Genomic DNA, 26,298 nt, shown 5'->3' with positions numbered 1-26,298 from the left:
AAAGAATAAGTGAAGAAAATTTTGTGTCGTGCATACCTGATTATAGAGAAAATTTAAAATAAAGACCCGAAGTGTCATCGTTTTTTCAAATAAGGTCATGAAATGGACCTTATTTCAAATTAGGATATGAAGTGGCCAAATTATCTCAAATAATGCATGAAATGACCAAATCGAATCAAATAAGGAGCCAGGTGGCCAACATGTAACTATTTCGGCAATGGGTATTTTAGTCAAAAAAAAATTCTAAGTCTGTTTTTTAAAATTTTTTTGTTACTTTTCTTTCCTTCTCTATATATTTTTCTTTTTTCGTCTTCTCTCTCCTGGCCATCGTCGCCCTTAGGCGAGGGTTGCTTTCATCGGCGTCGAGTGAGGGCGTTCCTTGCTAGGTCCTAGCGAGGGCAACCCTTGCCAACGTCAAGCACGAGCGTTCCTCGCCAGATCCGATAAGGGTTGCGCCGATGAGGCCAAGCGAGGGTTGCCCTCGCCGACGTTGGGCGACCTCCGCCGGCTATCGACAAGGCTTGGCGATGGCCAGTGGAGGGAAGAAGGAAAAAGAAAAAAAGAAAAGAATAAGGAAAAAAGGGAAAAATAGAAAAAAAAAATTCAAAAAAGTAAAGGACAAAAATGCCCTTAGGCGGCGAAGTGAGACATTTCCTTAAGACTGATATGGCCACTTAAGATAAAGTTCACTTCAAGCTTTTAATTGGAATTTTTCCTCACTAATATGGCGAAGCCTTGGCCGATCCTGTGGGCCAAGAAAGTTCCCGAGGCTTCACCGAAAATTGGGCCCATCGAGCCTCGCGTCTCGGGCTTATCAAAGTGGGCTCCATTTCTCGCGAGGCCCGGCCCAAAACCCGGCCCATAGAGCCTCCCAGTGATTCGGGCGGCTCCGAAGGCGGTTTGGTGAAATATCTCATTTTGGGGTCCCGATCACACGCTGTACCGATCTAACGGCCCAGAACGCACGCCCCTCTTTCTATATAAGCACGCCTCTTCATCCTTCTCTTGCCCTCTTTGCTCCGCCGCGACAGCACTGCTAGGGTTTTCCTAACTGTTTCCGCCCCGCCGCAGCCGCCCCGCCGCAGCCGCCTCCTCCTCCTCCAACTCCGACGAGCTTATTTCAAGATGGTAAATCTCCGACCCTTCGCTTCAGTTTGCGTGTCTTCCCCCCATCTCGTTCACGATTCGATCTTCGCCTTCGCTGTTGTTCCCTCGTTTCTATGCTGTCGTCTCGTGTTTTGGTAATAACTGCGACGCGTGTGTTGGGGCGGGCATTAAGCTGCGCGAAAAAGCTCGCGGTACTGTGTTTCGGGTTTCCATAGGTCGTGGGTTGAAGCAAGTAGGGTTTTTGCGTTCTGTTTTTCCGTTCGTTTGATCGATGAGCGGGCGTAAATGGAAATCGAGTGCTGTCGGTCTTCATCGCTTTGGCCTTGAGACGGGGCTGGAGCTTTACTTGCGTGTTGAGCCTGATCTCGATGCTGGAGTTCGTGCTGACTTTTAGTTTCTTTCGTTTCGGCCGTGTGAAATAAGGTTCTCCAGAACGATATCGATTTACTGAATCCGCCTGCGGAGCTTGAGAAGAGGAAGCACAAGCTCAAGCGTCTCGTGCAGTCGCCCAATTCCTTCTTCATGGTATGTGCCTGTGTCGATGAATGTAACCTGCACTACTTTTTTGTAGTTTTTTTTTCTTGTATTACTGTTTAACCATGATTGTTGTGACTTGTTATTTGACAATTCGAAGAACGACTGTGCTGCCGATATGGAAGTTCTTATTATTCTCTAAGAATTATATGCATCGGCAATCTGATTATCTGTAGTCCCCTCTGTTTTACCGATCTGATATCTTTGGAAACATGGAGTAATTTGTCTAATTAATGGTTTATTTCCGGGTTATAGGATGTGAAGTGCCAAGGATGCTTCAACATGTGAGTATTATCCATTGCAATTTTGATTTTTGAAGTTTGTTTCTTTATGTGGCGAGTCGATGCTAATTATGTGTGTCACGGTGTGATTAAATGCAGAACAACCGTTTTCAGCCACTCTCAAACCGTGGTGGTTTGCGGTAACTGCCAGACAGTTTTGTGCCAACCGACCGGAGGGCGCGCTAGACTCACCGAGGGTTGCTCTTTTAGGAGGAAGGGTGATTGAGAAATGATCAGATCCAATTTTCCATTGCCTACTGTGGGTTGAAGAGCTGTGAAATTTAGTTTTAGGGGAAAATTTAAAGTTCTACATTTTCTGTTGAAGTTTCATTTTTGGGGGGATCTGCCAGTCCTCAATGACATTGCCCTGTGCTGCATATGTTTCGTTATGGATGATGGATTGTTCTTATATACTGTGTTCCAGTCAGTGAATTCACAGTTTTCTTGTGCACGACTTTAAGTTGGAAGTTGTCTAGCTCGGATCTTTTGGTAATGCAGGGTTGCATTTGCTTTGTTTGGCTATAAGTTGTTTCCCCAGTTTTAGTTTCTTTCCTCATATATCATTATTTACCCCCTTCAATTCTTGGATTGTTTGCATGGCTTGAAACCTTACCCACAACAATTTTACCTTGCATTTCATGCACTCATGAGCTTCCTTGCTTTTGTTCGGTTATCAAGTCGTGCTAGTGTGTTAGTTTAATTTGTGCGAACTCTGTTTGAGGTTAGTTTGTCAGGTCGCAACTCTTGAGTGCTGGAGTCCCAAGTGTTGTATCAGTGACCCCCCTTTTGGGGTGAGAAGGATGCAGTGAGGTTAGCGAGTATCATAGTGAGGCGCATGTTTAAAGCACGTTCAAAGACGTAGATGAGGGTTTGTTTCCTGGGTTCGTGTTTAATTTTCTGAGGTCAGCATCTCACGATCAGGCACTTGAATGTAAAGCATCCAAAGACGATTATGAGAGTTTGTCTCCTGAATTCATGGTTAAACTTTCGCTTTTTCGCTTCTGTTCGAAATGTTCCAATCAGAGAGTTGCGGTGTTATGTATCATCTGAAAGCGTTCAACCACAAGTGTGGAAATGTGCTGGTGCCCATTTGATCAGCTGGGTCATTTTTTAATCCGTGTGCCATGAATTCTGCTACTTTTGAGATACTCTGTTCTGTGCTTTTTCACCAAGCATATGTTAGGATTATACTATGTAGCTATTTACGTGAAACCACATAGAAAGGTCCTTAGAAGATGTTGGGTAACGTAGATTACGGCGGATCATGGATCCACGAAGGCTACGAGGCTGTAAACTTGGCCTATGCTGCTGATGCACTTGAATAAATCCAAATGGCCACGAGGCCTAGGACCATGGGCGTGGCCGCATGGGTCGGAAAAGTGTAAGCCCCGCCGAAGACTAGGGTTGAACAATGAAATGGCAAAAGAGAGCATTGAGCTTTAAGTTGGTGGCCCTGGCGATGGTTTTTCCGATGAGAGGTGGATGGCAGTTCGCTGAAGCTTATCCGAGTCACTGTATATTTCGTATGAACTCATTAGGACTTAAAGCCTGTCACTGTCTCATCTACATCCATGAGCTTTAGAACCATCTTGGCAGTGGTCTTCTGCAAATAGAGGCTCGTATGGCCATGTTCGAGGAGTATTACGTCTAATTGGGGTGCTAAAAAAATTCTCCGTCTATGAAAGATGTAAATCTATTGAAAAGTAAAAATCGCGCATCGGGATGAATTGGCTGTTGCTATTTGTTTCTGTAATTAATTATTGATTTAAATTCAACTGAATATCTAAATAAAATAGAGAGACCTTTTCTTTCGTTTCAGATTGCCAAGTCGTCTTGATTGGCGGCTCCTCTCTAAAGATAATGTTGATTCCATCATATCTTCGGTCTAAATCTCCATAGAAGCTCTTTTTAGGTGATATTTGATTTCACTGTCGTGCCGTAAATTCTTTTCCTTGTTATGATTGGTCGCTTAATAATCGAGAATTCGTGATACCCGCATTAACTTTGCATAGTTTCATTTTTTTTTTTGTAGCATAAAATGAAATGCAGTGCTCATTAGAGAGCGTATGTTATATGAAGATATTTGTACGTTTATCTGTTTTTGTTACTTCTGTGGAAGTCAACAATAACCCGTGCAATAAGATTCCACTCAACAAGAGGGCCAACCAAGACAAGAGCACAATTATTTATTTATTATTGTAGTGAACGAAACTGAAGTCGCTGTCAGAGCGTGGATGCTCGGTAGAACGTTGATGCCACTAACCCAGCATTTCCATCGCATCGGAATCACCTTTTTTCCGCTGGTCGTCCATGTCCATGCCCTAGACATGTACGAGGAAAATCTGGAAGAAAAAGAGGGCGCTATCTTCTTTGTTTGCATCAGTCTCGCACTGCGCACTTCGAGAGAGACAATTTACCATTACCAACAAAGATTAAACAAATGGGGGAGACAAGAAGTTTTGGTCAAACGACCATATTTGGTCATGGACCAACGAAGAGCAACATCAATGTCCCACCTTAATTCCCGGAGCATTAACATGTGCTTGGGATTTTATCTTGGAAGAACACCTTAGCCTTTGTTCTCGTGAAGCGGGTCTCCGATCGACTCATTGCACGTCCGCTTCGACAAGCAGCGTCATGTCGTCAGTAGATGTGCTGCCCGTGGGTTATTATTCCGCGCATGCTCTCTCGACCAGGGAAGAAAAGAAGGGTGTCGAACTCGTGATCAGAGAATGGGATGTTCTTGATTCTAACACGATCGGGAGATGCCCTCGGTAAGTTTTCACGCTAAAGAATTCATGCTCGTGCAAGCAAGACAAGAGCCGGTGTTAGGCGTGAAACAGGAGGGGTTCAAGAATCCCACCACCCAACGTGGTCCTCTTCGACAGATTCTCGACCCTAAACCTAATATTGATATCAAATCTTGAGTGGAAATTCAAATGGATAGCACTGCCCTCGTTCTCCATTTTGAGTAGACCAGGAGATGGAGGACCACGCTTTGCATGCATATGGAGACAAAGCAAAATTCAAACCACGAATGAATGAGCCCCACAACATAGCCTCGTGTTCTTAGGATATGTTGTCTCCCCGTAGATGCCTTTTTCTTCTTCTTTTGTGGACTTGTTCGTGTCGTGTAATTGGAACATCGTGATTTCTTGATCTTTTTAGTCTTGTCATGTTTGGCTAGTGGAAACTCGGTAAAACTTCGAGGGAAATGCGACGACCCTTCGAACATTGAAGGATGTAAAGTACATTTGCTGTGCTCCCCATAATTCCTGTCGATGCAACAGGTCTAATTGAAAGTTTCACATGGCACAATGTGCTTATTTTAAAAGAGTAGCTACTAGTGAAAGGAGTTGCTCTAATTGAACTTTTCACGGAATATATAAGAAGTCAACAATTGATGGGTTTATTGCTAATGTGAAAATGTAACGAAGAGTTCACACGTGTCGCTCGTCCGGTCGACTCAACGATCTTGAAAAACATCAATTTTAAACATGTATAACCCCTCTCTCTCTCTCTCTCTCATTTGATAGCTAGTCTTTGAGGAACCATTGTTGCACATGCAAGGAATTTCCTTAGAATCAAATTGACTCAAATGTACTTCTAGAAAGCCATGGCCTACGATCAATCGCAGAGCAGCACCATCGAAGAAGACAAGTGTCTCAATAAACGCACACGCCCCTGCTTCCATCCAAATCCCAAAAGGAACTTTCATTTCATCTCTCTTTCACATCGATTTGGGCGTCCCCAATGTGGAAATCAACGTGACTATCTATTTTTCAAATGCGGGTAGGCTCTTGACCTATATATATATATATATTGGCATAGGGTGACACAAAATCCCAAGGCCAAGTAACATGTCATCCTCCTCGATTCATCTCTTGGAGACGCGAAAATTCCCCACCTTTATAGTGTTTCTTTTGCCTCGCACATGGTGTGGTTATGATATAATACATGGTTTTTGCTTTAGAACTTCCATTTATTTATTTGGAACTATAAATTATAGTGAACGATGATCTTTCAAGAGAGACCCACTCCAACACTCTATTCCCCAACTTTTTAGACCCCAGAAGTAATTTCAGTCCTTTTAAAATTCCAAGACATGGGTAGATACTAAATAATATGAAAACCATGGAAATTTCAATATGCCCTTTTTTCTCCATGGACCCTTCCATCTCATTCTTCTTATCAATTGGATCACCGATAACCGAGCAATCCTTAATTAGATCCGATCTATAAAGATCGGGTGAAACTTGATTGTTTACCGAGTGGAATGTCGATGATATCTAGCAATATTATGATTTATCTAATTCACATCAACCGGGTTGGTTTAATCGATTTTGGAGTAATGTCACAAATAATTCTTGAATTTTAACCCGATGTGTAATATTATCCCTAAACTTTCAATTTGTTCAATATGGTATATTTTCAACGTAGCTTCTGTATTATATTAAAATGTTCAATGTTGTCAACATTAAACATTTTCATATAGTTTGCGGACTAAATTGGATCATATTGCACAAATACATTGAACAAACTAAAAATTCAGGGATCACATTATACATTAAATCAAAATTTTCCATTAATTTTCACTAATCAACAGAGAAAGCGACATTCGGTCAAAGCTCTCTTAATTTCTGATTTTTGGCTACCGATAATGTCTTATCAGGTGGTAGTGGCTAGCCATTGTTTTCTTCAAGAAAGGCAAGCCTATGCTTTGTTTCTTTCACATGCTTCCCAACACTGGCTTCCTTGACTCGAACAACTGCCATTCCGCATCATACATGAATATAGACAAAAAGACAAAAAAGGAAAAAAAATAAAAGAAAGAGGAAAGTCTCAAACTCCAAAAAAAAAAATTAAATTATTTATTCAAAAGCGCCAAAGTTATTAAAATAAACCAAAAAAAATTGGAAGCTTTGGGTACAAAACAAGGGAGAAGTCCGTGGAACTTATCATTGATAAATAGATTGTCCAAAATCGGTTGCACATGGCTAAGCAATAATTTACTCAAGGACCCACCTAAAACTATAGTAAATAACACGATAAATAAATTTTAGAAAATAAAATGGCACCCTCTTGAAAATCTTTATTATAAATTTCATTAACCTTATTAAATACAAAGTTCAATATACTATTCATAAACACGCTCCTCTTTTTGCAACTGCCTATGTGTAGAAAATGATTGACGGGCAGTTTGGATACTCTCGGTGGGCTCGAAAGAGGACTAAGAATTGATTAAAACAAGTTTAAATTCATCATTAGAAAGTTCTTTCTGGTGATGCTACAGTTCCTTCCTGCATCTCTTTTGTGTAGGGCATGTGGGGACTATCATAACCAATGTCATCCTAATGATAGACCCTCACGATCTCTCGATTCGATTCCCCTTGAAAATAGAGAGTTTTAGCAATTAGACAAATTAGTTTAACTTCCACCAATGGGTCACCCTTAATGATGGACTCAATCAACAGTTCAATTACAAAATACCAGGATCTAAAACCTAAGTACAGTGCGGTCATGCGCTCAATGAGTTGCTCAATGTGATGAAGAGCTTCTTGGATGTGGTGAGATGGAGTTGGGCCTGATTGGTACAATGATGGTGTTAAAGGAGCTCCCTTTTCATCTGGAACTGATCATTGAAAGTGAGGGATGTATTGATTTCCGATCAAGAGCCTTAGTTTAAGATCTGGGTCATGATTAGATCCTCGTTCACACCTTCCATGATTTGAGAGCTCACATGAAAGGAGGTTTGGACTGCTCAGGGCATTCAAAGGATGCATTGCAATGGCAGAGAAAGAGGAGAAATCATTAGATAATTCGAATAAGTTAAAGCCTGATTGGGGAATAATGATTGAGCAAGAGAGTATCTAAGAGAACATGCTTATTGTGGGGATTATAAGCTAACCCCAATCATGCCGATCAACTTCTGTTGCACCTTTCTTTTGCAAGATCTTCATCACCTTAAAACTCATTAGGGTTTCCAAAATCCAAATTAAGAAAGAAAAATAAGGAGGTGTCCCTATCTCTTCTGATGGGTGCCAATCACGAGGGACTTAGATTCTCCATCCCCATTTTTCCCAATTCGAATCGAAATTTTTTTTAAAAAAAAATCAATCCCCTTTGAAACTAAATTAAAAGAGAAAATATCGTTTTTCTTAGGAAAAATAACTTATAACTTGATGATTGTGTTATGTATCGATATAGTGCTAAATGTACCGAGAGAGTCTGATTAGACATATATTAAGTTTTAAGAGGGAGTCACCCTAAACTTTTAGTCAAATCACCCCCTTTCTTTTTCAATTGGTTCATGTGACACTAAACTCAAGAGATTGTATGCAATTGCGAAATGATGGTTTTTAATAAACAAAAAAAAATTTGAAGTAGTTGAACCTTGTGGCCATGATACATGATAGGCCCGGTCCGCAAAGGCCGAAGGACATAAAGGGGAATTCGAAGATTCATAGGGGCAAAATGGGTAAATCGCCAGAGTGCCTCGTCCCTTATTTAAAGCCCCCCACACATGCAACCGCCGAAGAGCAAGTCCACGGTCCAAGAAAATAACTGTCGGTCTCCATCGGTTCTCAGGTCTCTTGTCTCGCTAACACATAACATCAAACCATCGTCATGAGCTCGCCATCCTCCTCCAAGGGCAAGAAGAAGCAGCCGCAGGCCGGGGAGAGCTCGGCCGCGGGCGGCGGGCGGTTCCTGGGCGTCCGGCGTCGCCCCTGGGGGCGTTACGCGGCCGAGATACGGGACCCCTCCACCAAGGAGCGGCACTGGCTCGGCACGTTCGACACGGCCGAGGAGGCCGCCCTGGCCTACGACCGGGCCGCCCGGTCGATGCGCGGCTCGGGGGCCCGCACCAACTTCGTGTACTCCGACATGCCCGCGGGCTCCTCCGTGACCTCCATCCTCTCCCCCGACGAGGCACAGCAGCAGCAGAACTTCTCCCCCGTCTTCGCCAACTCGGCGCCCTGCCCCGCCCCGGCCCCGCAGCTGGGCGCGGCCACCGAATGCCACTACTCGACGGGCGGGTATGCCGAGAACGCCTGGTCCGCTTCCGCGTACTACAACCAACAAGCCGACGTCACCAACCCCTACGGCAGCAGCGGAGCCTACTCTCAATGCCACTATGACAATGTGGAGCTCCCTCCCCTGCCTTCCGACCTCTCGGGCTACTCGGGCTCCTCGGTTTCCGATACCTCGAGCTACGGTTACGGCAGTGCGGATCAGGGGACCTGGGGTGAACCTGGCAACAGCTACTCGGATTTCCACGACCCCGCCGGGGCATCCGGCGGGCTTAGCTCGGGAGGGCACGGGCCATACTTCGGCTTCGACTCCACGGAGGAGTACGTGCACAGCCCGCTCTTCAGCAGGATGCCGCCGGTTTCGGACTCCGTCCCGGATAGTTTCAACTTGGGCGGCTCTTACTTCTTCTGATCGACGAAGCGAGTTGAGTCGAGTTCAAAACCAAGAGTACAGTGGACGTGTCCATTCGGATTTCGGGTCTGGGCAATTTTTTTTTCTTCTGGCCTTGTTATGGTTTTTTTTTTTGGGGTTTTGTTTCGTTTTTTCTGGGCGGGACAAAGAGGGACATGTTGCTTTGTATAGCATGTGTTGAGGTTGGTGAGACGCATGTTATGGGGGGTGACTTTTGTTGGTTATTAGTCCCCTTGTCCTTGTCGACCTTGGAGCAGTTTGAGCTCGATCCTTATTTTTAATTTTATGGATGGCACTTTCTTATGATCATAACTTTTCGTAATTGAAGGTCGCCGATCTTAGGACGGTGTCTAGAGGACATTGACACACCTGACTCCGAACCGACCCGCGAATTTCTACATCGGTCTATGCGCCCGAGATTTTCCCTTTCGGGACATGAAAGTTAAATTGGTATTATTGAGGCCTGGGTAATATGGTTCGACCGGTTCGACCCGTGTCAAATAAGACAAGTTGGATTTTGCCCCTTTTAATTCTCTCAATGTCATAACTCAAGGCTGCTCGAAATCTTCAAGATTGGTAAGGAGGGTCGATTTGTAAATCCCAGGACAAATTTTCAACTTTGTCCTACTGCAAAATGCTTTGTTTTTCAACTTTGTCCACGCATTAATGGAGACTTTTCGAACTTTATATTCTAATATTGGAAAAAATAATATCTTGAAAATTTAAAAAGCAGTTATACACGGAAAAGAAAGATTGCAGGTTGACTCATAAATTTTCTATCTAATTTCTTGTGTCTTTCATATTCGATTCGATGTGGGATCAAACGAAAAACATGGTGGTTGGTGTCCGGTCCAGTTCTGACCGTACTAACCGGCGTAGCCATGCAGAGAGGGACCCACGGACCGCCAAAACGCCGGCCGCCGCCGTTCTCAACCGAAACGGACGCTTCCCACAGAGAGAGAGAGAGAGAGAGAGAGAGAGAGAGAGGCGGCGCCTACGATCTGCTCACAATGCGAGAGATAATAAAAGCCTGCATCTTCCAGGCGAATCTCAAACCAATCGAAGAAGCAAAAGCAGTGACAGGTTCCTTCTCGATTTCTCCGAGGTTTGATCGGTACAGCATGCCCTTTAGTTCATTGTTCTTCGTTGGTAAACTGTGAGCGGTTCCTCTTCCACTTTGTGCTCGTGCATGTGTTTTCTTGTCCAGTTCAATTCGTGTTTGCATTGGATGCGAGGAAGGGGTGGTTGGTTTGAACGCAATATTGAGTATATTAAGGCTGTGCGGTGTCTGTTTTACGTGAAAGTTTCTCCCTGTGTTGCTAGTTAGTTTTCACTTTTAGGAGCGAGTCTTTGCGGATTGACGATGTTGACTCCCACCGTAGATAGCCCGTTTTCGATTGCACTCGAAAGATGGACTTGTCCTAGTTGCCAAAGTCAACGCAATGCCGTGAAGGAGGAAAATAAAGGAGTGAAGGGAGCATAACAATGAAATGAAGCTCTAGGCTTTTAGTTCGAATCCTCGACTGCATGGTTTCTGCAAGATGTCTTTCTAATTTAATGTGTAATAACATGGTGATCAATGCCAAGCTCATACTTATGAAAGATGAAATAAGGACTTTTTGAATAGCTGGAACTTTTGTAGTATCCGGCGGTAATCTCTCTCTTTTTCTGGAGGAGCATGTCGTCCTGTTGGCCACGACGGGCGTGCTTGTTTTGCTCAAAGGAAATGGAACTCCTAGTCGAACCTAAATTGCTCCAGCTTTTGCTGGAAGATCGCTTGATCTGCTCGACCTTTTTTCTCCATGCTTTCGCCTTTTTCTAAAATCGACTTCGACTGATTTTTGATAGACTTGACGGATAATATCATGACTCTGTCATGTGATTTATCGCATAGTATGCAGATTAAAGAGAGTAAAAGCTTGCATCTATGTGCGCGTATATAAGAGATGTTGCATGCAGAGGTTTGATTGATTTACAGAGTGTTAACTTTGCATATAAAGTGTGGTTTGTCTCTGTGGCTGCTTCTTCATGTTGTCATTTTCGTTATAATTTGCTAGGAGGCACGATTTATTCCGCGGTGAATGCTATCCTCACTGTTTCTGCACTCCCTTGCTAGTTACTCAGGGAGATGCTCTCGAATGTTGATCAGGCATGACTGAGTCATTTATTGGGATGTTGGAATTCCAGCATCGCAGAGCTGTGCCCCGTTGACTTGCCTGCCTCAGGACCAGCAGCAGTCATATGCCCGAATCCATTTCGTCCTAGGGCTTCTCATATGATCGATGATGTTGATAGGTACTATCTGCAAGTAGAAACAACATGCCTATTTTATGACTGAAGTGTACATAAAACCTTTCACTGGTTATGATTGGGGCACTCGCGAGTTCGTTGTAGCTACCAGCTTCAGAATAGGGCAGAATGGTTATGTCCTTTGGATTTTAAATTGTATTTCTGTCCGAAAATAAGCCAAATCAGAAAGTTCTCTTACCAGTCTTTGTCTGAGAAAATATATTCTGCCATCTTGTTTTTGCAGAAATTGGTCCAGACAGGAAGGTGGATTGATTTCTGACCTCCTTGATCTGTTTCCTGCAGAGGTACTCGTTTGTGAAATATTCGATTAATAAAGTTAATGGAATAACCGAACCATTTTTCTATTTACAGTTCACCTTATCTTCCTTCTCCATATGGCGGCGTGACAAGCGAGATGTTCCTGATGTTTCTGGATGTGACCAAGGCTTCCTCAGCTGGTCACCTCCTCAGCGCAGAGATAACCCGTAGGTGTATGATGCGCTCTTGATTAGCCGAAACTTGGCTCATCCTTCCTGCTCTTCCCCTGAAGTGAACCGGCAGTGACATAATAGTTGAGAATCCTTCTCGAAGGTCAATTGTCTTGATTGTGCATAGCATTTTAGGTCGTGCTTGCACGCAGGAAAAGCCGAGTCGGTGGTGTGCCTGTGTTCAGTTAGTTCCCTGTGTCTGATTGTGCTGTTAGTGTCCCCCCTGTACATCAATCTCTGCTAAAAATCAAGATTTGCAATTTCTTGAATTGTTAAAGTCGAAAATTTGGCATCTGTAATAATTGTAATCACAGTGCATTTTGGTTAATAAACCACATTGAGGATAGCTTGCAACTGATGGCTTCTGAGTTTCTTCTAAGGACCTTTGAACACCTAATACGATACCGACTTCACTTTGATGTTACGCTCTCGGTTCTGGTTTCGGCTTGTTAGACCCTCAAATGTAATACTAGAGGCTTGGAGGGTTTCCTCCAACTGCTACTTTGGCTCCAAGCTTTTGTTCCAATGCCTTTCTGGTAAGAAGCCAACTAAAAGCTCACCTAAGAAGAAAACTGAAAGCTTTTCAGTTAAACTAAATGGGAAAAAGTGAAGGGTCATCATCCCTAAGTTACAGTCCAATTCGAGAATAGCGATACCAGAAGGTTCTGATCTACCATATTCAGTTCCTGAAAATTGGAAAATGTTCCTTTGGACAAATTGTAGACTGTGCCTCTCTCTCTCTCTATGGAGGCAATAAAGAATCGAAAAAAATAGTTGTTTGGGAACATCAGAGAATCGATTAGAACCAGGCAATAGAGCGTTTGGTGAGATAGACAGATTAAGCTAAGTTATGTATTTCTTTTCCGGTGATCTTGGCAACATAGTTGTTATTTTTTTAATTTGAGAAAATCATTGGAGATTATGCAGTTCCCTTCTAAACAAGCATTTCTTTTCCATGGAAGTAGCTTCACCTGTCCAACGGCCATAACTGTGTGACCACCTTTCCTCCTTCACAAACCTGCCACCGACTATATGATGCCAGTCAGCCTCTACTCCCCCCCAAGAGTTTGATCACCAACCTCTCTCTCCCTCTTCGGACATTTTTTTTATATAGCTGTTTCTTAGGAGGAGTTCAAGGTACTCGCGCGCTGAAAACATGGAGAGAAGGGGCATCTGGGCAGCGTTCGAGATGGCGGTGTTGTTGCTCACCGCGTTGTTAGTGGTAGAAGCGCAGGCGCAAGACACATCCTGCCTGAGCCGGTTAGCTCCTTGCCTGAACTACCTCAACGGGACTCGCGACCCGCCGAGCGCTTGCTGCGACCCTCTGAAATCCGTGATAAGCTCGGACCCCAAATGCCTGTGCGGCTTGATCAGCAACCAGGGCGCCAACCAGGCTGAGCAGGCCGGCATCAACGTGACCGAGGCTCAGGAGCTGCCCGGTCGGTGCGGGCAGCACGTCAATCCCATCGCTTGTCTCTCGGGTCAGCATCACATTTTTCATTCTCCAGTCGTGATGTTAGTCCTATCGATTTCACACTTGTAACACGCCTGAAGTTCTGGCCTTCTATCTTTCAGGTTCTCCCAGTTCCAGGGAGTCGAACGAAAATTCGGCCGGTCTCTTTCCGGGTTCGTCTTTGAGGACGCCGATGGCGGTCGTAGCTCTGTTGGTGACTGCTCGGATTCTGTGGGATTAGAACAGTCGGTTTCCTTCATCATGCTTCGACTGACTGACTGATCTTTGTCACAAACTGTACCATGGTTATTGTTCTTATTTTATTCCATTCTTTAAGCTTTCTTCTTGAAGAAACTGTCTTGATTTCTCAGGCTATGAATGTTCTCAATAAACGCTGCTTCCATCGAGAATAAATCCCTGCTACTTTCGAATCGAAGCTCGATATTTGAAAGAATTGCATGTTAGGGATGGTGTTGTTGAGAGTCGGCTTGAATTGCCTTGATAAAATAAACAGAACCGACGCTTACCAATCCGAGGAACGGTTCCTCTGGGAACTAGGGTGTCATCTGTTCGATTCGGTTCGCACCGAAAAACCCAAACCCAAACCGAATCAAATCGTATGGGATGTGTGCATGTTTCCTAGTAATCGTCTAAAAGCACCTCCCGAAATGATAGTGTGCATTATGTTCAAATTGAGATCGATGTCCCATTCTATTTTTTCGTGCCCAAAAGTACAGATGTTGTCTCTGTCCTAATAAATTTCGGTTCACGTTGGCAATTGTCAAAAAACTGTCCATGAAAGTTTGAAATAAAAAGCTCGTATGTAATATAGGGTGTGTTTGTTCCGCGTAAAACTTCATCATAATGGAAAATGCTTTCGGTGGAAGCCATTTTCAAGAAAAGTAGTTAGTTTTCATATATTCGGCGGTTTGCTGAAAAAGTGTGACCGAGAACGTTTTCGGGTGTTTAATGGGTATTGAAGAAAGTGACTTGGGAATTCGTTCGCTCATCTTTGATGAAAACGTGAAAGTGGTGATTAAACCCCGCACCTGGTACTCCGTGGCTATACTTCCAATCCCTTCTGCAATGCCTGTTGGCAAACAATCGCAGCTTATTAATCAGAGGAAAATTTGTGAAAACGCGTCAATGGATTCGATCTTCAAGAATTAAAACGTAGAAAAATTTCCAAACTAAGTAGAAAAAAAATAGTGGTGTGGATTGGGATTAGTACAACCTTTGCGTGAAGAAGCGAGTGTTGTTTAACCGCAAAGCCTCAAAGCCAAAAATATCCGCTCCGGCGACACTCCGCTCGACTCCACAGAAGAAATATCGCTAAAAGCACAAAAAAACAAAAAAAATTAAAAAAATGGGATGATGATATTTCGTAACTGATTCAGTTCAGTCACAGAACAGTCCCCCAAAACCTCTCCTAAAACCTCCCCATTCCCCAATCCTTCTTCATTCCTTCTTCCGCCTCCACCACCGCCGCCGCCACCGCCGCCGCCGCCGCCGTCTCTCTCTCTTTCAATGTCCGCGCTGTGTCCGGTGCCGGACATATCCGCGCGCTTCTTCCCCAAGCCCCGGCCCTCCTCCGGCAACCTATGGAGCCTCTTCTTCGCCGTCAGGTGCCCTCGCTCCTCCAGGACCGGCCGCTCCTTCCGGATAGCCAGCGCCGTCTACACCGAGGGCGTCTCCCTCAGCGCCGCCAAGCTCGCCGGCCAACGGCGGGACAGGTCGTCGGAGCCCGCGGGGGACGCGATCTCGCTCCTGAACGAGAGGATCCGGCGCGATCAGGGCGGCGGCCGGGAGGCGTCGCGGAACACGATGGACTCGGAGGAGGCGGAGAAGTACATCCGGCTGGTGAAGGAGCAGCAGCAGCGGGGGCTGCAGAAGCTCAAGGGGGACGGGGGAGGGAAGGACGGGGTGTTCAGCTACAAGGTCGACCCCTACACGCTGCGCTCCGGAGATTACGTGGTGCATAAGAAGGTAGGTATCGGGAGGTTTGTCGGGATCAAGTTTGATGTGCCGAAGGGATCGGCCGAGCCGATAGAGTATGTTTTCATCGAGTATGCGGATGGAATGGCGAAGCTCCCGGTTAAGCAGGCGTCCCGCATGCTTTATCGATACAATCTGTGAGTTCTTGATAGTTGCGGTCTGCGTTATAGTTATCTTGTTGATATGGTTTAGCATATTTCTCAATTCTATGATGCAACTGAATCACTTTCTGTTCGGCCTCTGCCATACATATTGTGGATAGGTAGGTGACTGTTGCAGTAGCTGAGGCTTGTTGCTCTCTCAAGTCTACTATATTTAGGGACGACTGATACTTACAGTATTTGGAGACATAAAGTAGGTACTACTGTATTTGGCTGCTTAATTGTAGGTGTGCAGACAGAACTGAACAGAACAATAGCGGTTAAGTTCAATCTGAATATTCTTAAAACTTAATTGAACAGCTAAACCCAACTGACCTTTTATTTTTGTGGCGGCGTCTTGTTCATGCCATGTAGTATTGGGAAAACTGCGATTTATAGTCGCCTCAACAGCCTACTCTGGATCTGGATTTGTCCAGAAGTGCACGGATAGTGCCTGGGAATTTTAGTTCCACTAAAGAGTGAAGTGCTTATTGGCACTTAGCAACTTGTATCGTTTCGACATTCAATGTGATTTATAAGATACTTACTAGCAACATATGCAAAGTTACCTTACTTTCATAGCAAGTGAATCTTTTGTTTTCTGACTGTCTTGTTGTGATCACCGTGCAGTCCAAATGAAACAAAAAGACCTCGGGCATTGAGCAAACTGAGTGACACTAGTGCATGGGAGAGAAGAAAGACTAAAGGAAAGGTTGCGATCCAGAAAATGGTTGTCGACTTGATGGAACTATATTTACATAGGCTTAAACAGAGAAGGCCTCCCTATCCAAAAAGTCCTGCCATGGCTGAGTTTACTGCTCAATTTCCTTATGAGCCCACCCCGGATCAAAAACAGGTCTAATTTCTATCTGCAGATTTTCATTGCTAAACAGAGAAAACAATCACAAGCTTCACTGATACGTTTTTTGCTTTTGTGTCGTGTACCAAAAAGCATTCTTGTGGTGGAGAGGGCACAATGAGTGTGGAGTAGTCTATTTGCCTCCTATTTTTGAAACCCTAAAAATAAAATAATGCTCTCGTTTCCATCTTGAACTATATGGTGGTGCTTTAGTCTTCTTATATTAAAGAAAGGATTTCTTCCAAGTCCTTGAGCTAAGAGGAGACAAGGACCATGTGATTGGAGACTGTGTTTGAATATTTTCCAGAGAAAAAACAGGCTGGTTTCATGTTGTGAGCTGATTCTATGTAAAGCCCCAGAAAGTGGAATAAATGCCAGAAGAGTTGTATAAAGCTCATTCCTGTTATATTCATTCTTACTTCCCATTTCCTGACAATCCCTTATTTATAGGGTTCTCTCTTTTGTCGATTCACCTTTATTTGCCACAATGAACAAAAGTTGAAAAAAGAAGATTGCATTTCTGAAGTCAGTTTATTCCTTCACGCGAAAAAGTCATTGTAATTACTAATTAAATGATCTAAGTACGGATCTTTTATGGCCCTTTCCTCTTACATATGAAGTCTTAATACAGGCTTTTATTGATGTCGAGAGGGATCTGACAGAGAGGGAAACTCCAATGGACAGGTTAATTTGTGGCGATGTTGGATTTGGTAAAACTGAAGTCGCACTACGTGCAATCTTTTGTGTAGTCTTCGCAGGGAAGCAAGCTATGGTTTTGGCACCGACGATTGTTCTAGCCAAACAGCATTTTGATGTCATCTCTGAACGGTTCTCGCAGTTCCCCAATATAAGGATTGGACTTTTGAGCCGATTTCAGGTACCTATCTTAACGTGCATCTAAATCAGTTAGTAATATTATGAAATTGTTCATAGCAATGTTTTTGGCATAAATGCTAAAGAGTACATTTAGTATCCTATAGCTCTGAATTTTGCAAATCTTTTTGCTGCATGCTAGACATTGAATTATGGTCACTATCCTTTTCATTTTGACATTTTTTTATGGCTACTTCAATCCTGGACTAATTGAACCTCTCACTCCTTGCAGACCAGATCCGAAAAAGAAGATTGCCTTAACATGATTAAGAATGGTCATCTGGATATCATAGTTGGTACTCATTCACTTCTTGGAAGTCGGGTAGTGTACAATAATCTCGGGCTTCTTGTGGTGGATGAGGAACAGGTTTTCCAACTTCTTCTAGTTTTCACTTTTTCTTATGTACCTACCATATTGGTGTATTATTCACGATTTATCGGATGGGACCACTGTTTCTTTGCTTTGCAGAGATTTGGTGTCAAACAGAAGGAAAAGATTGCTTCATTTAAAACTTCAGTTGATGTTCTCACTCTCTCAGCAACACCCATACCACGTACCCTTTATTTAGCGTTGACCGGGTTTCGTGATGCAAGGTATTGAGAGTTTCACGAATCTTTAGTGCAGGAAGAAGTTATCTTTCTATTGCTTAGCTGATGTTAAACTTTGACGTCTAGGGAAATATAGTCTTAACCTTTTCACAGATATACTTGCTGCTCGAGGTGAAATTAGATTTTGATGCGTACTCAAGTAGTTGTATGTAATCCTACATTTGAACTCTCGAGAGATGAAACGAACTTTTGATTTTTGAGCATTTTAGATCAAGTTATTTTTGAACATGTTTGACATAGTCTATGTGTAGACTTTTTTTTTTTTTTTTTTTTTTTTTTTTTTTTTTTTTTTTCCCTCTTTTGAATACTTGTTATTTGTTTTGTTTTGTTTTTTCTGTTTGTTATTCCCTCTTGTTTCTTTTTTTTTTTTTTAAAAGGATAATGTTAAAAAATTTATGTTATCTGCATACAAAGAAAGGTTTGCCTTTGTCACTGTTTTATTTGCAAAAAGAAGTGCAAGATTATCGTTCTTCTTTGTCATAATGTAATATACATATATAATGTGGCCAACTACCCTTTTAGTTTCCCTCAAATTTCGTTTGTTTTCAGTTTGTTACCTAAAAATTTTGAGTATCTATTCCCTCTATTACATCTCTAAAATCCCGAATTGCCTTATGGTATAATTATAAAAGTGTCATATACTTTAATCTTGGCAAATACCACTCTTTTCTTCTTATTCCTTTTAGATGTGAGTTCCTTCAAGGGTTAATTATTCTGATGCCCCTCCAATTATGGATGCTATTTTAAGGATACTTGTGCATCTGTATGTAACTTGCATTGGTGTTGGTCAAAGATTATTAGGTTCAAGAACATTTTTGAAAGTATGATAATCTTTCTTAAACGGTTTTTCTACACTAGCATGTAGGATGCACTCAATGACATGTTGAAAGGTTTAGTTGCATATTTTCCCCCAGCTTTGGAGTTGATTGAAATATATTACTTTTCTTTTAATTACTACAATTAGGCCTGCCCTTGCTTGCAAGTTCATTTCTTACCTGTAGGCATATAGAATTGTGATTTGCTTAACCATACCATGTAACTTTTTTTTTTCGGTCGGAACCATACCATGTACTGAAAAGTTGGAATTTGAAGGTTATTGGGAATAGGCTAGCCCCATACAATCATTAATATTAACCATGAATAAGAAACAGCTAATGGCCATGGATTGGGTCGTATTAATTTTTTGTCCATTTCTTCTAGTTTCTGTATGCTTTTTGGATCATGCTGATGTAGAATTAACAAGTTCTGAGTACATGCTGAAAGAAATGTCTCACAATCACATTTGCTTTTCCAGTTTAATGTCAACTCCACCTCCAGAAAGAGTTCCTATAAGGACTCATCTTTCAGCCTTCAGCAAAGGGAAGGTAATTGAAGCAATCAAGTATGAGCTAGCTCGAGGTGGCCAAGTTTTTTATGTTTTGCCAAGGATTAAAGGTAACATCAAACTACTCTTCTTTGGCTTCCTTGGTATTATCAGAGCTTGCACAATTTGTCATTCCTTTTTATTAGTGATGGGACCAGGTTGAATTAGGTTTCCCCACCAATGTGAGTAGTGTTATGTTTTCGTATCTCTGGTTCATGTACACTTTCCTTACTTCTTGGTACTTTTTGTTATTCTCTTTTGGGTGAAGGACACGTTTGGTTGCCTAACTGTTCACAAATGTGCCATCGTGTCCTCGAATTGTACATTGCGCAATCAAGTATTCAAACTTACCTAATTTGTGCAATATGTCCTCTAACTTACTTGATTTGTACAATTGGGTCCTTCCATCACCTAGCACCAATAATTCCGTCAATTTTGCAGATGTGACATGTGGATGTGACAATTTAACAAATATTTTGAAAACAAAGAGAGAGAAAGGAGAGAAGGAGAGCAAGAGGGTTAGTGGCCTAACTGATGTCAAGCGAGATCCAGCTGGCCCTCACAGGCCAGTTTGCACTCTTGTTGATTAGGGCGAGGCCAAGGGCCCTTGCTTAGTGTTGGCACCACCATCGACAAGACTTTGCTGACCCTTGTGGGGAGTTCACCAGGGCTGGCCAACCCTTGTATGTTAGTGGTGCATGGTGGAGCCACCTCTGGCAAGGGCCCTCGCCTCTGCCTGTGATCATGACAAGAGCCATGGGGACTTTGCTTGGCACCCACAAGGGTCACCGGCCGTCACCAGTGGTGGATGAGTGTGAGTTAGGAAACCAAAAGTGCACTCAACCCTTCTTCTTAGAAGATTATGGGGCTGCAGGTTGTTTTAGAATTGTCTAGGATTTACTGTATTAGATGCAGTGTCAATTTTAACATTGGTGGATGAATATTAGGACCAATTTGGTTGTTTGTGACCTGTAGTATGTTATATAATGAGGCGACACTCAGTCAGGAAGAAAAATGAAATCTAAGAAAAACTGCTTAAGAACCTTAGGTTGGGTAGCTTTGATTGTATAGATTTCGACAAATGTGTTCTTGGCAACTTTTAGGTTGTATCTTTACTCTGGTATGACCCTTCTCACCATTATCACACGACAGGACTTGAAGAAGTGATGGAATTTCTTGAACAGTCATTCCCAGATACTGAAATCGCTATTGCACATGGCAAGGTAGTGCTTCTCTCACCAAATTTTCTTTCCTTATTATCAATCGTGAAATGCTAAAACAATTCCATATCTTTACTGATGTAATCAAAGTCAAAATGCAATTTTGACTTGGAACTTAGTTGAACATGATTTTCTACAGATTACGCCAGGTTTTATGTCTTAAAGCAGTAGAATGAAGCTACATATTCTGTATTCTGTAATATGCCATTCAAGAGAGGGGATACTCAATATTCTGTCGTGTGTCTATGTTGGGAAATATGTTGCAATAAAAATTGGAGATCTGTGATACTTTCCAAACTGTTGCATGTCATTTTAACAGTTTATGCCAATTTTAATGGTGAAAACTATTCATGATACCAATCACTTTGAACTTTTATTTTTTGATTTTGTGCCAGATGTATGCAAATTATGAAACTTATTGGCAGGGCGAACAACTAATGAGGCAAAATAGAAGTATTACATGAAAATTCTCAGTCTTGCAGACTGTAAATCTGCTTAGTGAACCGTAATGATCTCACTGATGAATGATTAGAGATATTTTGGTAGACTGACCCCAGAAATGTTTATATTGTGATGCATGCAAGTATACATGCAAATGAGCTAGTGATGTTCACTAATATGATCTTGAAAGGGTAATGGCCCACACATCGCTATATTCACTTAAGGATCAATCATATCACCCATCCTGTTAAAGTATTTATGTGTTTCTTGGACACTTTTTGGTATAGTGGAAACTTGTGGATGTAAACGCTTTGATCGGCGTTGTAGATGTTGTGTCTTGTAATTTGAGCTCTTTTTGGTTCTGAGCTCTTCTTGTATATGGGTTCGCACTCCCTTGGTGCCCTATTTGTCTTTTACTTATTAAAAAATAAAAATTAGCATGTACCTTGGAGCATCTGAAGCTGACTCTTGGGGTTGCATAACTAGAGTTCAGAAGGATTTATACTGAAAGTATAAAGGTTTTTTTATTCTAAAAAAAATAAAGGTTTTTTTACAAGCTTAGACCGCAATTAGAGTGTCATGGAGGTGATATCAACTGAAAGTATATAAATTTATACTGATTTTATATTAATTTTTTTGGGTTCCATGTCTTAGGAGTGGCTGTGATAGTTTCTTGATGAGAAGTTACATTCTCATTCTATTGCATAAATTTCATTTGAGCTTCTATATCTCGAAAGTTTCCTGATGAGAAGTTACATTCTCATTCTATACCATAAATTTTATTTGAGCTTCTTTATCTTGAAGACAAATGAAGATATATCTAAGTTGGGCAAATGCTCTGCATATGGTCATGCGGTTGCCTGGCCAATACATTGACAAAAACTTATTTATGGGAGGTTGTAAGAAAATGAGGCTGCTTGTTTACACCTTAGGCAACATTTACTTTTCATGTTATGCTTGCTTTATGTGCTGGTTCATCATTCACATTTGTTCACTGATTTATTACATCCCATTGATTTATTACCTTCCTCCAGCAATATTCAAAGCAGCTTGAAGACACCATGGAGAAATTTGCTCAAGGTGATATCAAAATATTAATATGCACAAACATTGTGGAGAGTGGCCTAGACATTCAAAATGCAAATACCATTATCATTCAAGATGTTCAACAATTTGGACTTGCACAACTCTATCAGGTTCAGTCTCTGTCCCTCTCGTTTGATTTTGCTTTAAATTTCCTAAAGATCTCAATACCATGAAGACGATATTTGCTAATTGTTCCCATGCAAATGTCAGAGTCAAAGAAGTGTACAAATTGAGCCTTACTGGTTGTACCAATTATGCTATATATCTCATTGAAGTACTCAGGTAGTGGAGTACGTTGATAATTCAATTGTCATATTGTCAGTGCATATAAAATTCCCTCGGTATCATAATGCAGGACATTTCTGTTTCATGACATGATCTTGCATTCCTTTTTTTTTTGCTCTTCTTGAAAACTTTCACATACTTTGTGTGCCTATGTGGATCATAAGAATGCAGTTTGTTCTCTAAGCATTGACCAAGTTCCTCTGGATATTTGCAGTCATTGATTCCTCCTAAAATGGGAACTATGCCTTTTTTTCCTGACATTGCTATGGTTAATCTCTTTCATTAGTTGCGTGGAAGGGTGGGGCGCTGTGATAAAGAGGCTCATGCACACTTGTTCTACCCTGATAAGTCGCTGCTATCTGATCAAGCTCTGGTAGGTTTTTGACTTTTGTTCCTTATTTCTCACGCAAAAGAGATACCTGCACATGCACTTTGACCCATCTTGGTGTCATAAGACATGTTTCCTATGTTGTATGCGCATTTTTTTCTTTTGCCGGCACAAAATAATGCTGTGGATGCCGACATTATCGATATTGGGCTACAGGAGAGGCTTGCTGCTCTTGAGGAATGCCGTGAACTTGGCCAAGGTTTCCAGCTTGCAGAGAGAGATATGGGTATAAGAGGCTTTGGTACTATCTTCGGCGAGCAACAGACGGGCGATGTGGGGAATGTTGGCATTGATCTCTTCTTTGAAATGCTATTTGAGAGCTTGTCAAAGGTATCTTCTGCTTTATGATTAGCTCATGCAACTGTGGCACCCATTAACATTATCATCACCACTTTTTATGATACTTCACATTTACCTTATTGTTGCCTTGCCTTGGCAGTCTTTGTTATTCCATGTTATTGATCGAACCCCATTGGGATGACGTGAGATCAATTGTTTTGAGCACCTTTGAATGAAGTGCTGGCAGCTTGTGTGTCATGTGTCTTATTAGAGATGTGATCCTAAGTTGTAGCTTCTGAGACAGTCAAATTTTATTTCATATATCATCTACTTTTTTACCATCTCTCTTTACCATAAAGGTATGTAATTAGATTTCTATATTGAGTTGCTGAATTTGTGTAGAGCATTACAAGTCTTTGCTTCGTTGCTAGGTAGAGCTGCATCGAATACTTCTAGTTAGTTTCTGAACGTTGCAACTCTTTACTTTGTTTCTAGGTAGAGCAGCATCGCATACTCCCAGTTTATTACCAAGATGTCCAGGTATTTCGCTATTTTCGTCGACTTATTTTGTCATAAGTGAGCTGTTGTATTGTTGTGAACTCCTGAAGGATAATGAATTCCCACTCTAGCTCATATTTATGCACAGAGAATGCAATGCGTCATTTTGTCAGTATACCATAAAATTTCTTTTGGTCGGCATTGGATGTCTCTAAGAATCTGACTTCTCTTCCGTAGGTCATTAGAGTACAACAGAAATAAAGGAAAGAATAGTTGTCATAAAACAGTATGTAAAATATCAGTGACCATGCTAACAGAAGCTGGTTTTGTGTACATCCTAAAACACAAAGTCAGACCACTGCATAAAATTGGGAATGACATGGGCTTTGATGTGACTCGTTATCTAATTTGACCCTTCTGAATTCTCTTTAGTTTGGGGAGTGGCAGAGGAGTCTACATAGTTTGTTCTTTTCCTTTCACGAGTCTACATATTTTGGAATGTGTCAGGGGAGAATGGTTTTACAAATAATGACCCCTCACTCTAGTTTTCCTCTTCTGTATAAGCACATTATTATCTCCCTTGTCCCCAGCAGATTCTGCCCATTTTTTGGTTCCATGTAACAATACATTTTACAGGGTTGATGGAAAACAGTATTGGCATTCTGCCCATTTTCTACCAAAAAAAGGTCTGATGTGAATATTGCAGTCTTCAGTAATCACATTAATTCTAATAGATTTAACTTATTATTGATTGAAAATGAACTTTCATAGTCTGGCATGTTGAATAGCCTCAACTTTTGTAGTCTGACTTCTGTTGTTGGCCTTTACCAGATTGATATAAATATAAATCCCCATCTTCCTTCGGAGTACATAAATCATCTTGAGAACCCCATGGAAATTATAGATGAAGCTGAGAAAGCTGCTGAGAAAGACACTTGGAGCTTGATGCAGTTTGCAGAAAATTTGCGTCGGCAATATGGAAAAGAGCCTCGTTCCATGGAAATTTTGTTGAAGAAACTTTATGTGAGAAGAATGGCAGCAGACCTTGGGATTTCAAGGATCTATGCTTCAGGAAAGATGGTTGGAATGAAAACAAACATGACTAAACAGGTTTTCAAACTAATGACAGATTCAATGGTCTCTGATATGCACAAAAATTCATTGGTATATGAGGGAGACCACATTAAGGTATGACATTCAATTTTTTTGTTGTGTTTGGCTCTGATATTCACCAGTCAACTTGCCTGTTTCACTTGCCATTTTTTATGAGAGAATCTCGCATATTATAGATTCTTTTGCTTGACTTGATGTACAACCACATTGAATAGAATTGTTAGTTGGGGGATACATAATGAGCTCTCTACTATTCCTGTACGCTGTTTTGGCTGGTTTTGGTCTTGAAATCTTTTTATCTTGATAAAATACCAGATGGCAATAAACATTGGGTTTTTGGCTCTTCTCAATCTTCGGTGTCACGGTTATCAACTTCATGGGATATTCAAACATTAAGCCTACATATTTATTAATGATCTCTGGACATGTGAGGACATACATTACTCATGTTTCTTCAAAGTTCAAGTTGCCAATGAAAGTTATTAGATCCATTGGGTTTACGATTTTACTGCATGTTTCATTGCCTCCTGTCTCTTTTCTAATGAATTATATCAGCTCGATGTCCATCAATCCCTACCTGTATAACTATTCGTTGTTGTAACTAGAGAGTGTTTGTTGAACTTCTAGGCCGGTCAGAAGGTGGAATTTTCTTTTCAGGTTGATCAAGTTCTTTGGATTTCCTTTTGCTGCTGAGTATCAATCAATTTATCCTTCTTCTGTGTAATGTAATGCAGGCCGAGCTGCTTTTGGAGCTTCCAAGAGAGCAACTCCTGAATTGGATTTTTCAATGCTTGGCTGAATTATATGCTTCATTACCGGCTCTGATAAAATACTAGATATACATACACCATATGTCAAAGGTTCTCTCTCCAGCTTGACTGCCAAACTCTATAATGCAAATTAAGATGGCTTATTTGCGTCAGCGGCTTCACCAAAATTAAGGCCAGTTGGCTCTACGTGGTTGTGGTGTGTGCCTGGGGTGATCTCACACAAAGAAGGCTAGATGACTTTCCATGAACTAACATGAAGTTGGTTTAAAAGAGTGCAAAGAGGGAGCCGCTACTTCATTTAAGGGTAAGAGAAGTATAGTTATTGGTTATTGCATGGGAAATATCTCTTCTCAACACCGTCTGTCTGCAGGTTTGAGGTAGCAGCATGGGAGGTCAGCTCTATGGCGAGCCTGGTTATATACATTACTGCAATTTACCTTCAACAAACAGACTCACCGCCTAATATAGATCGATGCAGCACTGTTGCTGAATTATGGGTGAAGGGGCATAGTATAAAGGTACTTTCTGATTTCTGTACATGTATTATTGAACACTCTGGTGCTTAGTTACGGTGGCCATGGGTGGGTTGTTATAGTTTTTGGTGACTAGGTTAGCCTCATCAATTTTTTTTTTCTGAAGTCAAGTGTTGAGTAAGCTTCTTGTTTTGAGAATCGGGCAGTTAAGGATCGGTGAATCGTAGAAAGTTGAAGAAACTGATGCTACATATTGTCAATCAGAATCACATTTTCTGGCATTCACTTCTCGTAATTGCTGTTGCGTTTGC

The 26,298-nt window shown here is 41.7% G+C and overlaps 4 protein-coding genes across 4 annotated transcripts; all 4 read left to right on the top strand.

The window, feature by feature from the left end:
• Positions 1 to 1,029: 1,029 nt before the first annotated feature.
• Positions 1,030 to 2,373, top strand: LOC115672883 (40S ribosomal protein S27-2). Its single transcript, XM_030594870.2, has 4 exons — positions 1,030 to 1,128; positions 1,531 to 1,632; positions 1,897 to 1,925; positions 2,022 to 2,373. The coding sequence occupies exons 1-4, from the start codon at positions 1,126 to 1,128 to the stop codon at positions 2,146 to 2,148; spliced, it is 261 nt and encodes an 86-aa protein (XP_030450730.1). The 5' UTR covers positions 1,030 to 1,125; the 3' UTR covers positions 2,149 to 2,373.
• Positions 2,374 to 8,549: 6,176 nt separating this feature from the next.
• On the top strand, positions 8,550 to 9,365 carry LOC115672881 (ethylene-responsive transcription factor LEP). Its single transcript, XM_030594868.2, has one exon. The coding sequence runs from the start codon at positions 8,550 to 8,552 to the stop codon at positions 9,363 to 9,365; it is 816 nt and encodes a 271-aa protein (XP_030450728.2).
• A 3,906-nt stretch (positions 9,366 to 13,271) lies between these two features.
• On the top strand, positions 13,272 to 14,009 carry LOC115672882 (non-specific lipid transfer protein GPI-anchored 30). Its single transcript, XM_030594869.2, has 2 exons — positions 13,272 to 13,623; positions 13,718 to 14,009. The coding sequence occupies exons 1-2, from the start codon at positions 13,299 to 13,301 to the stop codon at positions 13,834 to 13,836; spliced, it is 444 nt and encodes a 147-aa protein (XP_030450729.2). The 5' UTR covers positions 13,272 to 13,298; the 3' UTR covers positions 13,837 to 14,009.
• A 1,046-nt stretch (positions 14,010 to 15,055) lies between these two features.
• On the top strand, positions 15,056 to 26,268 carry LOC115672877 (ATP-dependent DNA helicase At3g02060, chloroplastic). Its single transcript, XM_056313834.1, has 14 exons — positions 15,056 to 15,727; positions 16,361 to 16,586; positions 17,221 to 17,466; positions 17,695 to 17,829; positions 17,932 to 18,056; positions 19,366 to 19,505; positions 20,587 to 20,657; positions 22,130 to 22,291; positions 22,753 to 22,839; positions 23,011 to 23,184; positions 23,629 to 23,673; positions 24,463 to 24,819; positions 25,479 to 25,818; positions 25,885 to 26,268. The coding sequence occupies exons 1-13, from the start codon at positions 15,123 to 15,125 to the stop codon at positions 25,578 to 25,580; spliced, it is 2,475 nt and encodes an 824-aa protein (XP_056169809.1). The 5' UTR covers positions 15,056 to 15,122; the 3' UTR covers positions 25,581 to 25,818; positions 25,885 to 26,268.
• The last annotated feature ends 30 nt before the right edge of the window (positions 26,269 to 26,298 follow it).

Source organism: Syzygium oleosum, unplaced genomic scaffold (assembly GCF_021117445.2).
Source record: "Syzygium oleosum isolate NSW1041296 unplaced genomic scaffold, Sole_v2.1 Sole_v2.08, whole genome shotgun sequence".
Lineage (NCBI taxonomy): Eukaryota > Viridiplantae > Streptophyta > Magnoliopsida > Myrtales > Myrtaceae > Syzygium > Syzygium oleosum.
This window is presented reverse-complemented; position numbering and strand designations above follow the sequence as displayed.